The sequence below is a fragment of the Scomber japonicus genome, chromosome 2 (genome assembly GCF_027409825.1).
Source record: "Scomber japonicus isolate fScoJap1 chromosome 2, fScoJap1.pri, whole genome shotgun sequence".
NCBI classification, from domain to species: domain Eukaryota; kingdom Metazoa; phylum Chordata; class Actinopteri; order Scombriformes; family Scombridae; genus Scomber; species Scomber japonicus.
In genome coordinates, this window is record NC_070579.1 from 12,979,603 (window position 1) to 12,996,532 (window position 16,930).

The following is a 16,930-nucleotide window of genomic DNA, read 5'->3' on the forward strand; positions in this document are numbered from 1 at the left end:
CCTTTATCGCTCCCTGTATTTGTTCCTCACCACATTTTCATTCGTCTCTCTCAAGATCGTACATATTTTTTTTTCTATCATTATTTTGGCATATTTTTAATAGCTACAGAACAGCTGCCGAAATAGTGACAGCTGAAAACTGTTATTGAAAACCCATATTCCTGCTGTCTCCTTAAAAGCCATCTGAATGAAAATGACTTAAAATGTCAAACTACATTAACATTTGATATTTGTCTATCTGTTTAACTCTTATAGTCATGTTCCGAGCGCTTGGCTGTGCATGTAACGCTTTCCGCCCAACTCATCCTGTTTGCTTAGGAGTAAGAGTGGCTCTGCAGCCATCTTCCTCCAATCTGTTTCTCCTGTCATTCTACTCCACATCCCCTCTATCCTCTATCTCTCCCTCTATTTCTCATTTGACGGAGATCCAGCCTGCTGTTAAAACATCTGTGGTAGAGAAAGGGTGAGAGACAGATAGAGAAAGAGAGAGAGAGAGGGTAAAGGAGGGAGGGGAAAATAAGAGTTTATTTATAGGGAACCTGCATGTACATTTACGCAGCAACACTATTCTCCATATGTCTGCCTCATGTAAATGAGTGTGTGTCAGTGCCTGGTAGACAGCAAGTGAACAGCTGTTTGCCACTCAGGGACTATAAAATATGCCCAGGGACACACACACACACACACACACGCACACACGCGCACACACACACGCACACACACACACACACACACACACACACACACACACAGAGACACATACTGTTCTCTGAGAGCTCCAGCAGGTAGTACAGAAGGGGGGAGTTCCCATCAAAGGGGCGTAGCCAGGACAGGAGGACGGAGCGGGAGTCAGAGTCATTGAGACGGGCCACCAGGGAGCGAGGGGAGTGTGGAAGTTCACTGTGCACAAAAAAAGACAAGAAAAACACAAAAGCATCAGATGTGAACTTTACTTCACTATGCTGGGTCCTCTGATCAGAACCAAGTCTTTAGAAAACAAGTTCAATATTTTGGGAAATATGCTTATTTGCTTCCTTGTCCTGACTTACAGTAGATGATAAGATCAATACCAGTTTTAGCTCAGCGTAAAGACTGGATTGTCTGAATTTAACAAAATCCACCTTCCAGCAGAACTACTTCTTGGCTGCAAGCAGTTGCCAGGGAGCCACATTAGTAGTTACTGCTCATGACCGTGAAATAGTACAGGACGTAACCCCTGTAAAACCATAACTTGCTGGTTTTACACCTCTGCTTCTTTACAGATAAAACAAATGAGATACAACATGTTAATTAGAGACCTTTAGAGATGCTGGTAGGCGGATTTTGTTACCTTTGGGCAGAGCCGGACTAGCTGTTTCCTCCTGTTTCCAGTTTTTCTGCTAAGCTAAGCTAATCATCTACTGCTGCTCAGCAAAAATCAAAATAAAAGTATTTCCCAAAATATCAACAACTAGACAAAAGAGTGTATCTGACATTTAATTACACATTCATGCTTTTGTATCACAAAAACAAGGCAGTGGCAAAGTGCTCAGATTTTCCATTAGACAGTTATTTATTTCCTGGGTTTTTTTATTTGATATGTACACTGCAATAATGTTGGCTCCGATACCCAAGTTAGTTCCTGGGTCCGATCCAGGATCAGTTCCAGTGGGTGATATCTTTAAATATGGCTGTTGTTTGCATATTTTTATTGTGATATTTTATTCTCTGCTGCAAATACAGAAGAATTAAATTCTGTCCCCCGTGGATATTTGTGCATCTCTGCCATGTTAATAACAAAGAAAGCAATGCAGACATATTCATGAAAGCAACACAGTGTCCAAATATGTGATTATACAGATTTAGTGCATCATAACTCTCTTTAAAAAACTGTTGGCTTGGAGGAGTAAGAAAATATGAGTGTAGCTCTCTGTGAGGGCTACAGGTGCTAGTAGAGATAACAGGACACATAAATAACTCAATAAATATATTTACACTGAAAGCATGATGAAAGCCATGATCCCTTGTGCCTAAACTAGCTGCATTTTATATTCATAAGCTCATCAATTATTTCTTAAGAATCCTGGATATGTGGATATCCTTGTCCAAGTGGTCTCCTCTCACAAGCTGCAGGCTTAATTTCATCAGATGATGTAGGGTTAAACATGTTTGCCTGATTCAATTTTTGTGTTTGCTTGTATATGATTTTACATTTTAATATCCAAGTCAGAAGTCAGAAAATGAGGGGAACTCACAGAAAGGTAGAGAGAGAGAGAGAGGGTGAGAGGATGCGAAATGAATGAAGAAGATGCAGTGATGTCACAAGGGGAGGGAGAGTGGTACTATGAGAAGAAGCAAGGGCGGCAGTGAATAAGGGAGAGGGAGCGGGGGGAAATGAGAATGATGTTTTCTTTTCTGAGATGACATGATCATATTAATTAATGGATGAGCTTAGAGAGTGTTAGAGCAACTACCTTCACACAGCCCACACAAAACACACACACATACACACACACATACACACACTCATGAACACATGGATGGGTCTTGTGAGAGTTGAACCAATAACCTGCTGGTAATTAGTCTGTCTCCTCAGCCGCCAGCGTCTGTTAGCCTCTATGACCCATTGATACTGAGCTAACGAGAATGCCAGTCACACACGTGGACGCACACGCACACGCACACACACACACACACACACTCATAGAGAAATCCCGACGTTCCACACATGTTTTTGCACAGCCATAAACAGTCCCACTCCCTCCCTCTCAGTTTGACATGAGTAACCCTCATCTCTCTATAATTCAGAAAGACGTGGACTTATGTTCCATTTCTCTACTGCCCTGCAATTGTATTAATATATCATAAGTGCCTTTTATAAATATATTAGTGCTTATTAATATATAAAGGCCACTACCTGATCATATACTGTCATAGTGACTGTAATGAGTCAGTGTGGGTCGGAGCGTGGGATACACTTGAAATATGTGTGCGGCATCTTTTAATCTGAGTGTCAGGAATGCTGACACATTCCTAACACACAATGTGACACATATGGAATGTGCTCACCGAAGCCCACGAACACACACACACACACACACACACACACACACAAATGTGCACACAAACATACCGTATGTACAGATTTTGTACTTGTACAGTGATATGTCTGTAGTTTGAGATAGTAGTGGTACCTGATAGCAGATATGACCTTGTACTTCTATTACTACTGTCTAATAATAACCACCTCTAACTATCTAACCATGCTCTCCATACCCTACACTTCGTGATGGTATAGACATGTATGTGGTTTCGAGAGTGTCTGATGTCTGTGGGAACATGCCTATTATTGGAATCAAGCAATTACTTAATTAGACAACTGCTAAAATGACCCAAGAGTAATGCTTTCTTTATGTTTGGAAATGTGACAAATTACACATCTGCTGTTTCTGAAGTAGGAAAGATTTAATTTTTAATTTTTTTAAATTTAATAACAGTCGATCCTTGTCAGTATGTAGTTTGAATCAGCCAGACTGCTGTTTGTTTTTTCTATTTGTCTAAGGTAGTTATGTGCAATCTCAGTGAAAACAAGTTGTGTTCATTCAATGACAGCTTGTACTGAATTTCAGCATACAAATATCATGAAAAATGTATGAAACGCTGATTCTTTGAGGGCAATGTAAAGTACATTAAAGCCTGCATGATGTAAGGTTTGTTTAGCAACTGAATGGTTTTGATCACTGCTTCATAAATCAAATGATGCAGACACAGATATGTAGCTCTGCAGACAGACGTTGTCATGGTGTCAGCCGGACTCTGAACTCTTTTTTCATAAATTTTTCTGCTCATTTTTGGAGGCCAGTTACTGACCTACCTGTCATTCTATATCCTGCCAGTCTGAGTCTAACCAGCAGTTGCCTTTGTGTGCTCCTGTCAATCATTTGGTCTCTCACCCACTTGCACATCTGTTTCTCTGTCCTCATTACCTTCTTATTATATGTACCTGTCCATTTCCACGTACCTCTCGGCAGATCTTCTATCAACTCATTCCACGTATGGCGTTCCAGCCTTAAGCCTGTTTTCTGAATGCCCTGCATTTTTGACCCTTGCCTGTCTTTTTTTTGTTATTGCCTGTCTTTGTTTTTTATTTTACTTATTTTATGATACTCATTCGTACTTTTGAGTCTGAGCCTTGTTTACTGAGCTCTAGCAGGGGGTTAAATGACACAATCAAAACAGTTTGCACGGTTCTCTGAACTCACATGACTTCAAGACGTGCAGAGCGAGAATCGTTGCCAGCCTGCGATGTCACAGTGCAGGTGTAATCCCCAATGTCACCTGACCACGTTTGGCCAATAGTGAGGGAGCCCTGGCGCACAGAAACACGGCCCCCGCTTGATGGAAGGACTGGCACACCACCACGATCCCACTTGAAGCTACAACAATGGAGATACACATGTATGTACAGATACTTTCATACCACACAGAGAAGAGACACAGACACTAAAAGAATAAGCAGATATGCATATACTGTGTGTACATAAACACACAAACTGACAAGTAGGTACCTGACATTGATTCTGGGGTCATGTGTAGCATTACAGTCCAAAGTGGCAGTGGTTCCTTTAATGACACGCTGGTCAGACGGAGGCACAGAAATGACTGTACGACCTACGAAGTAACAAAAAGAAAGAAGGAGAAGAAGAGAAAAAGAGAGAGAGGGAGGAATAGTTAAACACAGGTGAGGTAAATTTAGAAGCTGAAATTGGGTTTGTGTGTGTTGTGACCATGTAAACATATGCTGTTCCTGAATAATGAGTAATTCATTAGTCGACAGTTCAGCCTTGAACCGTTGAAGATAAACGGCATACTTGAGCTCTCACTAACAAACACCCACACACACACTTATAATGTTGGAAAACTGCTTAGTCTATCACATTATCGGTACTTTGTTACTGTCAGGTGTTTACCATTCAAATGATTTAGGACCTAGACAAGTGACTGGTGAAAAATAAATGTGGATGAAGTGTAGAGGGCATCTCTATGTCTTTAACTCATTTATTGAAACATGGGTGAGAGTGTACATGAGTGTACACTTTACATATAGCACAGTGTTGTGACAGAAGGCAAGGATCCTACAGGCTGAATTTAATCTGAAGCATCCAGGATATATACATATAAAAAACCAGCAAATCACTAAGTTTACCAGCTAATCAATCATCCTCTTAAGCAGCCAATCAGATGATTGTTTCACCATTGCACCAGCCCACTGCATCGATAACCAATCCCACTGTTGTTCACCATCCTGAACTAATGCAATTGGACAGCTATGGATAAATTAGTGTTCCATATCTGTTTTAGTCCATTTAGTGAATGCACATTGAGTAGTTTAATGTATTTTTGTTTGTGTGTGTAATACGTGAGTGCATGCGTCTTACTCCAGACAGTGAGGGTAGCCGTGGCATTGATGGTTCCCTCTGAATTGGCAGCGATGCAGGTGTATTCTCCTGAATCCTGGAAGCTGACTGGCTTAATCTGCAAACCACCTGACTGCAACAGCGTGAATCTGGAAACCTGGACAGTGCCGCTGGCTAGGACCTGTGATCCTACAGAGATTGAGATAGAGTGAGACAATAATAGAATAGCCCCCAGGTGAAGTAAAGTAATTAAGTAATTGAGCACATTTTTAATTAAAAACACATTTTGCGAGTGCATCTGTGTCTGTGTTTGCTTAGTGTGTAATGCAGTGTGCTTGGTCTTTTACCTTTCCTCCAGGTGATGGCAGGTTTTGGGGCTCCATTCATTTGGCAAGTAAACAAGGCTGTGTTCCCATCAGTTACTGTTTGGTCTGTTGGGGAGGATGTAAATGTGGGGGCCACACCTGAAACACAGAGTGAGAACATGAGAAGAAAGAAAGAAAGGCAGAGAAATGGCTGTTGAGAGTAGAAATGCGGGAAAGGATTCAAGCTTATTGGCAAAGAAAGAAAACAGAAGAATAGAGGGAAAAAAAAGAATGACAGTGTTGATCTAAACACGAATTCTTTCACTGAGATCAATGAACGATTTATTCATTACCTACCGCTACGTGTGTTTGCACAAATGTGGAAGGGAGAGGTGTGGCAGGTCGATGGGGACTTTTAATTACAATCAAACGCTCACTAAACACAATGTTTCTCTACGGAGACAAATAGCACAACATGCTGAGTTTTGCAGTTTACAACGAATGCAAACCATCAAGTCAAAGCAAAGCATTTGAGTGACACTGATATTCACTTAGATTAAAAAAAAAGAAAATTAAGGTTGAGCTGGGAAATCCTACAACTCAACACAGAAGAAAAACTCAACAAACCTCACAATTCTATTTTCCAGCTATACATAATTTTTTTGAGATAAAAATGAATGCTTGTTGAACCTTTGACTTACAGTACGTTTTACATGTCTGGATGTGCAGCAACATTTTAAGAACAATTTCAGCATATATTAGCTGAAATAAAGGAAAGTGACACAGTAAAGGATGGAGATAAGAAGCCGGTACAGTATGAATATAAATGAAGAAAGTTACAGGGAAAGAGTTGCGTCAACAGAGGGCAAAAGTTTGTTTTCTAGTGCGTTCGTATGTCAGACAAACTCACTAGAGACGAGGAGTTGTGTGTGTGCTTGGGTCTCTCCGGCAGCGTTGCGAACAAAGCATTGGAATATTCCTCCGTCTCCTGGCTGCACCCTGCGCACCGTCAGCCCGGTTGCTGTGGTGACCTTGTAGCGAGGGTTGGCCAGTCTCGAAAGAAGTACTGCGTCCTTGTACCACTCTATCCTGGGCTGGGGCACGCCTACACATGTGCACGTAGCCCCCCAAAAAACAAAAAAATGAACACACAGAGGGAGAACATTTTCAGTTTCCTTAATAACAAGCCAGCTGACCTCACTGCTCAGCATACTGCTCCAACTCCCACTTAAACAGCCACACACACACACCAATCTTTCTTCTCTGTTATCCACTCTCTCCCTATAAATATGCATGTGGGCATAATGACTGCTAATAATATATTGATTAGAGGGTGTGGGTGGTAGGGTAAGGGTGGCAGAAGGGGCCAAAAAACATTCTGAATAAAAGATGTGGGCAAGACCAGCACACCAAATATCTATACTATCAGCTCCCACCTGTCTGATGGACAGGCCAATATGACAGGCATGGGGCCCATGCAATTACTCCATCTCAACCCTCCACACCAGTGCGTGTGTGTGAGTGGGTGTGTTTTAGATGGAAAGAGGGAGGGAGTCTGTTGGTGTCAAGCTTTCACAGACATGCATGAAGTATTTTTTCACCCTCCTTGTCTTGCTCACTCTGTCAATCTGCACTGTATCTGTCTTTCCCTCCTTCCTCCTCCCAGCCACCATCCCTCTCTCCATACCCTCAGGCCCCTGCTATTTAATTACACTGCCACTGTATCAGATTACTGAGGAAGAACATAAACTCGCTCAATGTGTGTATGTGTGTGTGAGTGTGTGACTCTGTTGCAGTTTTTAGAGCTGTGTCCACCCCTGCTCATATATAAGTGTTTTCATGTAATCCTGTTAAAAACAGGTGTCATGAATAAGTGCGATTTTCATGCTTGGTCTCAGCATGTTAATCTGCTCGTGCTGCCAAAAGCGTGGTCACATGTTCGAGAAGCCTTCGACTAACACACACATACTGAATGACATTAAAACCTCAGCATAATGTTGGGTAAACAGTGTCACCTTCAAACACTCTGAGCAGCAGATACTTAAGATACACAGATCTCATTGTACAGAGACCAGGACCAACGCCTACTCTTAACAACTGCTGCACAGACATGGACATATACACCGTTAAGATATTCAGCTATTACACCAGTGTGGGCCACAGTATGCTACAAGACTATATCCAACAATTATTGGCAACAATCAAGCCCACTTTACACAGCGATTGACCAGGAGTATGGAGCTAAGAATGAAAGCGGGGATTTGAACCACACCAGCTGTCTTTTTCTGTCCTTCATCTAACTTGTCACTTTTTGATGGCACCTTTGAGTGTGATTCTTCCCAATAACTATGAACTCTCACCTTCAGACCTATTTTGGGATTTTTGCCTTTATTGTGTCAGTAGGTGGCAGAGAGGCAGGGAGAGAGAGAGAGAGAGAGAGAGAGAGAGAGAGAGAGAGAGAGAGAGAGAGTGGGATGATCTGCAGCATAGGTCCCTTGTTGGAATTGAACCAGGGACGCTGCTGTTACGTGGCATGCATTGTAACACTCGGCTATCAAGGTGCTCCTAGCTTACTTTGTTTTAAGCATGCTGAAACCTTATGAGACTGCTTCACATTTTTTCAAGTCTGTCCTAAAAAAATAATCTGATACCCAACTGAACACTGACATGTTTTTCTTGAAAAAGCTGTTTCAACTTCATTATAATAACACACACAGACGCACTCACACACACACACACACACACAGTGTACCTGTAACCTGGCAGGGGATAACTACATTGCTGTCGAGGTCAGCGACGATCTTCCTCTTGGGCTGAGCAGATAGAGAAGGTGGCTCTGGAGAGAAAAACATTAGGACACTATATGTAAAGTATTTGAATGTAAAGCACTTGGCATCAATATATGGATAAAATAACAACCCCAGACACTGAGAACACCCCCTGCTGTAGGCAACATGTTTGAAGTACAAATAATAAGCCCTCAAAAAAGGCTTACTCTACTCAATCATTAAACAGCGGAAAGAAAATCTTTAAAGAAGAGCAGTATTTATTCTTAAATAGAGATGAGACTTGGACTAGAGTTGGTACTGCAGAATAAAAATGGGTCCCCCTCTTGGCCCTAAATAAGTCAAGTGTCATTGCAAGGCAGGATTTCTGTCTATATGCCCTCTGAAATGACTTCAACACACATTCACAGAAAAACACATTCTCTGAGTTTCCCAAGGGAAACAATCCCTTTTTTTAACTACTCCATTTTGCTGCCAATAACTGCTCCCATCTTCAGCAGTGTCGCTCTAAATGCTGACAGAGACAATGCCTCTTTCCATTTGAATGTGAATATATGCCTTTTGGTGCATTACTGAAATACTACGTTATTATAAAATCGCTTATTCTCCAGTTCTTTCAAAAACATTTGTAATATTTAGCGGGAGATATTGACACAGCAAGCCTAAGGAGACGGAGAGGAAGACTGAATGGCTTATTCATTTTCAGTCTGGCATCTCTGGAAAAGTAGCTCCACACAGTAGTAGCACCTGTTCACTGAAAAATGACAATGACAAAATCAAATGTCCAGTGTATGAATATGTATACTAGCTGGCACAAGCATACACATCTTATCGAACGAAGAGAAAGCATTTTAATAAAAGTTTCATTTCTGCACTTTTCTCTAGAGCTCCATACTTGTTAAATATTAACAAATAATAATGATGTTTTTGACAATGCTGTTGTACTTTCAACAAAGAAAAAGAATAAAAATCGTTTTTTCTCTTCATATCTCCAGCGGTAGGGTAAACTGAGGTGGCGATAAAAAAAGAAGAAGAAAAAAGAAAGACAAAAGGCAAGTTTGCTCAAGCTGTGTGTCTGCATTTGTGTGTGTGGGTGTGTGTGTGTGTAAAGCTACACAGCAGACTCCCATGTTGACGCCACATTTATTCTACTTGAATACACTGACTTTAAAGTTCTTTACTACTTCATGGTAACTTTTAAACCCACACATGGCAAATCTCCTATCTTTATTGTGCACAGTGGAATTTTGCACTATTTTGACAAGAGAACGAGAGGAGTGCGCAGCGAAGGGAGAACAGGAAAACAAGAGATGAATAACAGCCATGTGGCGTGACACCGATAACACAGATGCATTAATCCCCCTCAGTGCAAGCAGGTGAGTGCAAGCACCTAGACTCACTAACAAAACACATTTTGGGATGTTTGGGTGGCTGGGTTTAGAGCTTTGAGCTTCCATGGATTCCCCGCTGTCTATCTGCAAAACAAAGATGGAGAACAACAATAGATATATTGTTGTTTGCACCAGTAGTCGTCTTTACAGTATACATTGCGGGCATACTGTGTCATACATATTCCGATTAGTGGATCGGGGCAGAAAAGAAATGAAATTGAATAATGAATACCTTTGAGGCTCTCTCTTTCTTTCACACAGACACATACACTATTCTGTTTAGGAATCCCTTTCATTGCATCAAGGTCTGTTGAGCCCATAGCAGAAAAAAAGAGGATCAGTACCAATGTATTCATCAGTCTCTACTCCTGTGATACATATGAATACATACAGACTTTGTCCCTGCCAGGAAGGTCTTAACAGTCCTGTTGGCCTAATGAAGGAAGATAAACTAGAGAGAGAGCGATACAGGGAAGGAAGATAGAAAGTAAGAGACAAGCACAGGGCACAAAAATTGGTGGTAGTTTTTGAGGTGGGGGGCAAAAAAAGAGAATGAAAAGGTATAAATATTCTGACAGGTCTTTTTTGACGAGTGTATGCTGTAGGCGTGGGTAGTTTGCTCACTCTGCGTTAGGTGAGCCCTCGCTCCAACAATCACAGCAGATCAAAAAGACGCTGACAACTAGCGGAGAAAAGTTGCGCTTCATCAATCACACGCCCGCTGCCACAGTGTATGTTGTTTTCCATTTACGCACACATATCGAGGACAGGAGTGGATTGTGACGAGAACGCTCTGGTTTGAGTGCTTTCAGTGTTCTCTTATTGATTGGTGACTCTGGGGAACAAAACTAATTTAGCTGCCGGGCAAATAGGCATTGTGTGTCTGCGGTGGCATTTTATGGTTGTGTGTGAATGTGTGAGTATATACATGCATGTATTTGTGTGCACACATGATACATTCGCGCATGCATGAATGCAACAGCTTTTTGTGACTACAACGGACAGATTATTGGTGAGTGTGGACAGCAGATTCAGTTCGAGTTGCCCTGTAGTTGACAGTCACAGCCTGGGGCGTTCGCAATCGCGTTTCCAGGAGAGAAATAAGAATAAATGGAGGAATAAACAAAATGAATCAGTGCCTGAGGCAAAAAATGTACAAGAAAAGAAGAGACCGAGGTTAAAACAGAAATTAATGGCACATGTTGGGGGCATTAGCTTTGATGGGTCAGGCCTACCCGGGATAATCATGGATAATGATGTTAAGCAGTGTGTGTGTGTATGTGTGTGTGTGTGTGTGTGTGTGTGTGTGTGTGTGTGTGTGTGTGTGTGTGTGTGTGTGTGTGTGTGTGTGTGTGTGAGAGTGTGATTGCCTTTTTTTCTCACCCATTACAGTTAGGTGTGCCTTTGCCTCCGCAGGTTTGGCAGTGCTGTTGCTTTGCGACGCTTCACAAACATACAAGCCTGTGTCAGAGGAGGTGGGGGCAGGAACGACGAGTCGACGCCCACCGGCCACCCGACGCCCATCACGTTTCCATGACACCACAAGACTGTCCACAGGTCTGAGATGAGAGAAGAGAAGAAGAGGACATACGAGAAGAGAAGGAGTGGGGGTAAAAAAAAATCAAAGAAAAAAGAAAATAATGACAGAAGGCAATTACAACATATTAAATCCATCAGTTTATGTGTCAATGAGGCAGGAAATAAGTGATGACAGTCTGTATATCAGAGCAGTCAGCTCCATTCAGCATGAAGAAGCTTCAGTCACTTATCTGGATGTTGGAGAATGAGTTTTTATGCATACTGAAATTTTGTTTGGATAAACACCAGAACATCATTCTTTGGTGTGTATATGTGTGTGTATTTGTGTAAGGCAGGATTTATATGGTATTGTATCTATCTATTCATGACAGTGCAGCTCAATTTTCCAACCCATTTTTAAGCAACATTTAAATTCTTAGAAGCAGCTATATTAAGATTTGCAACAGATATACTAAGACACATCTAATTATTTAATAAACAGTAAATATGAATACCCATTAATACATTTACACTACAAAACACACTAGAAAATATTACTACGCCTGCAGCTTAACTGACAATAAAAGGTTTTGGGTTGTCTTTTATTTAATATCAGTTTAATATATGTTGATTTACACATTAATGATGTGTTAAATTAATGCATAATAGAGTCATTGAACATACTTCTATATAAATGAAAGAGATGCAATGGCACAAAACAATATGTAAAAAGAAATTCAAGCTACAATCACTTCACAGAAGTTTGATCTCCTAAATAAATTAACTCAGAGATCAAAGTTGTATTGTTTTGATTCATTATTACTGAATTCTCTTTTTAAGAAGTTCTTTGGCTTTTATTTTAATAGCAAATAGTTTTTTTGTGACATTACAGTGAGACATTCAGAGATGTGGAGGAGGTGAAGAAAAGCTGGTAATTCACCAAAGTGAGAGTGATGATTTTTATGTTCAGTGACATATTCCTTTGTAAAATAATAATAATAAACTTTAGTCTTTAAGAGCAAAAACAACATATATGCAACTAGAACAAATCCACTTAGCATGCAGTACAACTCTAAATTATGTAATCACTGACAAACTGTTTAATTTTGGTATTTCAGAATAAAGTTGAGAGTGAGCTGCTTTCACTCTCAGACGGTACACCTCGAGGTATTGACTAACCTGGATGGAAAAGCAATTACACTTACCACTAGGCTGGTATGTCTAAGTTTTAATATATGCTTATTCAGTAAGTCCTGTCCACACACACACACACACACACATACAAAAAAGATACAACATTATACAAACACTGAGAAGCAAATTTTCACTGTGTCCAATATTAGGCCTGGTGGCACTGCTTATTCACAATCAAAGTCTGAATTATTCTAACACTTCACTGTGCCACGACTGCACTGGTGCAAATGACTGATTAATGGTTAATGGACGTGAATAGCAGATGCTTTTAGATTTCAGCACTTTAATTTGACTTCACTGATCATAGCATTATTTCTGCAAAACTTCAATAGTGTAGTCTATCTCAGTTCCTCCCTGGGTGTAGAATCATCTCTCTGATAGCAGAAACAATCCCCAAGGAGTGGAGCGTTACTGGCAGTAGAAATGCAGGAAACTAATTTGTCTGCAGTTGTAATACTAGTGGAGCGGGTCACAAAGACAAAAATTAATTGGTGTTAAAAAAAAAAAAAGAAGCCTGTCCTGACCATCTTTTTTCATTGTTAGTACAATGAAAATGGATTGTGCTGTAGCTAATAATTTTTTATATCGTTTTTTGGAATTCTCTGATATGTGTAATATTATCTTGACTCTCTTTTTTTTCTTATCTTAAGTGCTGCTCTGTGGTCAAGTGCTGGTCAGGAACAGAGTGGCTAAGACTGAATAACACAATCCAACAAAAAAAAAAGAAGAAAAATCCTTCACTTTGAAACTCCAAACAGTACAAAGAGGAACTAGAGTAAGGGATATCACCTGTTGGGTCCAGACTGTGTTAAAAATTGTGGGGCATGACACTGCAAAAACATAATTACGAATTGTATGAAAAAAACTGACACCGATAATATTATCCATGTTGAAATACTAAGAGGTAACTATGGCTGGCTGAAATGCAGTTTCTGTCCAGGGCTTGTTGTTGAGTTGTAGCGAACACCCCAAAGGAGGAGAAAACCACACTATTTGTACCTCCAGTTATTTCGTCATCGCCTGGCATATAAAAGCAGTGACTTCAGTGTGTGATCGGAAAGCACACTGCAAGCCTTGTGGAAGTTATATTGTAGCTGCACTGTAAACATGGCACCCTTATGACTAATACATACTATAGAAATACGGTTGAAAATTGCTCCTTCAGTCTTGAGAGGAGACTCTATTCAAAAGCAGTCATCTGGAGGGAATAAATGGACTTGAGACATTCAAAACAAATACTGCATTGTTTCCCATTAAGTACACATGAGCTGGTGTTCACTTTGGACACAGAGGGAGGTTGGATAGTGTATATCTAAGGGATGAGGGAAAACTGATTACACTTGAGTTTCTGGCAACTCTTGAACTGAAGTAGAATTTGCTGCTGCTCTGTAAAACATCTGTTGAGTCAGACTAGACTGCCCCCCCAGTGTGTGTGTGTGTGTGTGTGTACGTGTGTGTGTATGCCTCTGTACTCTCATACTAGGGGGAGCAACTTGCTGAGCTGTGAGTTTATGTGGTGTCCTCTAATTGGCCTGGAAGAAAACAGTGCTGTCTAGCAAGAAATGAAATGTTTGTGTGTGAGTGTGTGTGCGTGCATGTGTGTGTGTGTGTGAGTAGAGTACATAAAAGAAACTTACCTGGCATTAGCGATGCACTCCAGCGTCACCTCCCTCCCTGCCACTACTGTTGTGTCTTTAGGTCCGATCACAATCGTCGGAGCCACAAGCTCTGACTCAGGATCTGTGATGGATAGAGAAAACATGAGAGGCAATTTGGGCCATGAATCACACTCACTGGCACGCAGCAGCATCATCTCAAATATGCACCACTATACTGTCCTGCACACACAGTGATACTCTCTTGGTGGGCAATCAGACACAATATAAGCCCCACGTTATGAAATGCAAAGGGGTTCGTGCAGTTTCACGTATAGGTGAGACATCAAATACAATCCTGCAGAGCTGATTTAAAGTAATACATCCATGAGTGTGAAGCTTTTCAGAGGCCAAAAACACTGCCAGGATTTATACAACGTTATCACCGTGTCAGTCATTTTTTTAATCTTTCATCACAACAATCCTGGGATAAACAACAGAAATACAGCGTCACATTACAAAGTAATCTACCAGGAATGTGTGCTAGCATGTATTCCATCTGCCAACAGAGGCAAGGCTAATTTATTTGTGTAGCAGCACATTTCAACAACAAGGTAAGTTAAAGTGCTTTCCATTAAACATAAAATGCATCAGGACAGAATATAAAAGCAACACATGGCAAAATAAAAAGACATTTAAACATGATTAATAGTGTTAATTGGGAATTATATGAAGCTAAAATAGGTTAAGATGGATAAAAACAGGAGGATAAAAAGTCACAGTGACGCAGCTTCCTTGCAAGATCATGTCATGTGTGGGTTGCAGAATGAACTGCACTGGATTCAGCATTTTTACAGAAGGACCCTGCTCTGTTTCTTTGGGTGTAGCACATCTGGTAAGTGGTCTCAGTCAAAGTTTGGTTGTTTGTGTCAGTGCAGCCTTATGCTCACAATCCTTTAACACAACTATACTGTTTAAATGAAACTCTAGTTCTTTCTACTGCTTCTACACTGCTACTGTCTCTTATTCCAGACATATTTTCAATCATAGACAGACACACAAAACTCACCATAATTCTCTCAAAAACAATATCATTCTTTGTCAAACACACTGCTGTTTTCGTCTGCCATGCGGCGTATAATGATGAATTGAAGGGAGTACGATGATGCGTGTGAGTTACAATGATAGTGTTTAGGAAAAAAAAAGACTACAGTGGTGTGAGTATGTGAAGAATGATTTATGGCTTAAAGAGGTGTGTAGGAGAGTATGGTGGCGTATGTGCGAGATTATGATTGTGTGTGTGTGTGTGTGAGTGAGAGCAAGTGTGATTTATGGTTTGAATGGCCTCTTGTGATATAAGAACACAATAAGATTTGTATCATTGTTTGAAATGTGTGACATCTGCACAGCACAGTGGTATAAAAGCAGTAGAGAAGGCCGCCTGAAAGACGTTAATAAATGTTTTATAATGTGTTGAAACCTACATGTTAACGATTATGTGTTCACTGGGTTTGACTCTATATACGCCGTATGGACGATGAATATGTAGATTCCAATCAGGGAGGAGTAGGGAGTACAAATTAACAGGCTGGCTGTGATAGGGTGTTGGAGGGGGGCTCGAAGCGGAAGGAAAGAGGGTTATGGAGAGAAGGCAAGGGGGAGGCGAGGAGCAGCTTTGATCTCCCCTTTGAAGGGAAGGAGGAAAAGGTGGTAATTGACTCTCTGCTCTTTATTCCTCCTTCTCATTCTTTCTTTCTTCTCTTTTTTTTTTAATCGGGGGGAAAGAGAGCTGAAAAGTCATATCCCACTGTCACACAGAATAAGACATGCGGGGAACAGGAAGACAGGCAAATGATAGCACACACACACATATTCACACACACACACACACATACATATTCACACACACACAATTACACACACTGCTGTCTTGATACCTACACTCACTGATGCTTTAACTCAGGGTAGAGGTTGAGTCATTAATGTGGAAGATAAGGGAAGTGACACAGAAGAGAGAGAAGGGAAGTAATAGTGTAGGTCTCTATCACACTCATTTTCTCCCGAGTTCTCCATGAAACACACACACACACACACACACACACACACACCAATTTGCCTTTAATTTCATTGTGCAGAGACCAACATGTCGTACAATGTGTTACAATTTGAAAGGTTTGATCTCGTAGAAGTGAAGATGGGTGGAAGGAGTGGGCGGAGGAGACGGAGAGAGACAAAGCGAGCTAGTGACACAGGTGGAGATGGTACACGGGCCGAAGTAGACGGAGGAGAGCTTCCATTAGCTGTCCGCTGTGGGAAGAAGAGGTCAGGCAGAGACTAGTAGCCATCAGTGCAGCCTTAATGGCAGCAGCGGCCTGACGATAATGAGCGGAGGAAGGGATGAACCAAACCTGTTAACTTGGACTGTGTGTCTGTGGGGAGCAGACAGACAAATCAAGACAGCAGGAACACTGGTATGATGATGGGAGAACACGGACGGGGGGGAAAAAACGATACAGGCTCAGAGGAGAGAAGAGATAGAGTATGTATGTAGATGGGAAAAGCGAGAGGGGACTGTGCAGATGGTCTTCTTCCTGGAGTGACAGACATAATGGTAGAAGTAGAGGGGAAAGCAAAATGCCATATGGTTGTGTGATCTGCGCTCTTCCTCTCTCTGTGTCAGCGTGTCTAACATCCTCCTTCTCTGGGGGAATCTCTATCATTTCATCTCTGATTCCCTACTGCCTA

The 16,930-nt window shown here is 41.2% G+C and overlaps 2 protein-coding genes across 2 annotated transcripts in view; both read right to left on the reverse strand.

Moving 5' to 3' along the window:
- The window catches only part of foxk1 (forkhead box K1), a 230,364-nt gene that overhangs the window by 154,460 nt on the left and 58,974 nt on the right, over positions 1-16,930 (reverse strand). The window lies entirely within an intron of this gene.
- LOC128377369 (protein sidekick-1-like) overlaps positions 1-16,930 on the reverse strand; it is a 242,410-nt gene that overhangs the window by 67,751 nt on the left and 157,729 nt on the right. Inside the window, exons 7-15 of the mRNA XM_053337318.1 lie at positions 14,228-14,330; positions 11,262-11,437; positions 8,454-8,537; positions 6,612-6,806; positions 5,744-5,860; positions 5,418-5,585; positions 4,548-4,650; positions 4,242-4,415; positions 764-900 (exon numbers count right to left, since the gene is read on the reverse strand). Coding sequence (XP_053193293.1) covers positions 764-900; positions 4,242-4,415; positions 4,548-4,650; positions 5,418-5,585; positions 5,744-5,860; positions 6,612-6,806; positions 8,454-8,537; positions 11,262-11,437; positions 14,228-14,330 — 1,257 coding nt within the window. The remainder of the gene's footprint in view (positions 1-763; positions 901-4,241; positions 4,416-4,547; positions 4,651-5,417; positions 5,586-5,743; positions 5,861-6,611; positions 6,807-8,453; positions 8,538-11,261; positions 11,438-14,227; positions 14,331-16,930) is intronic.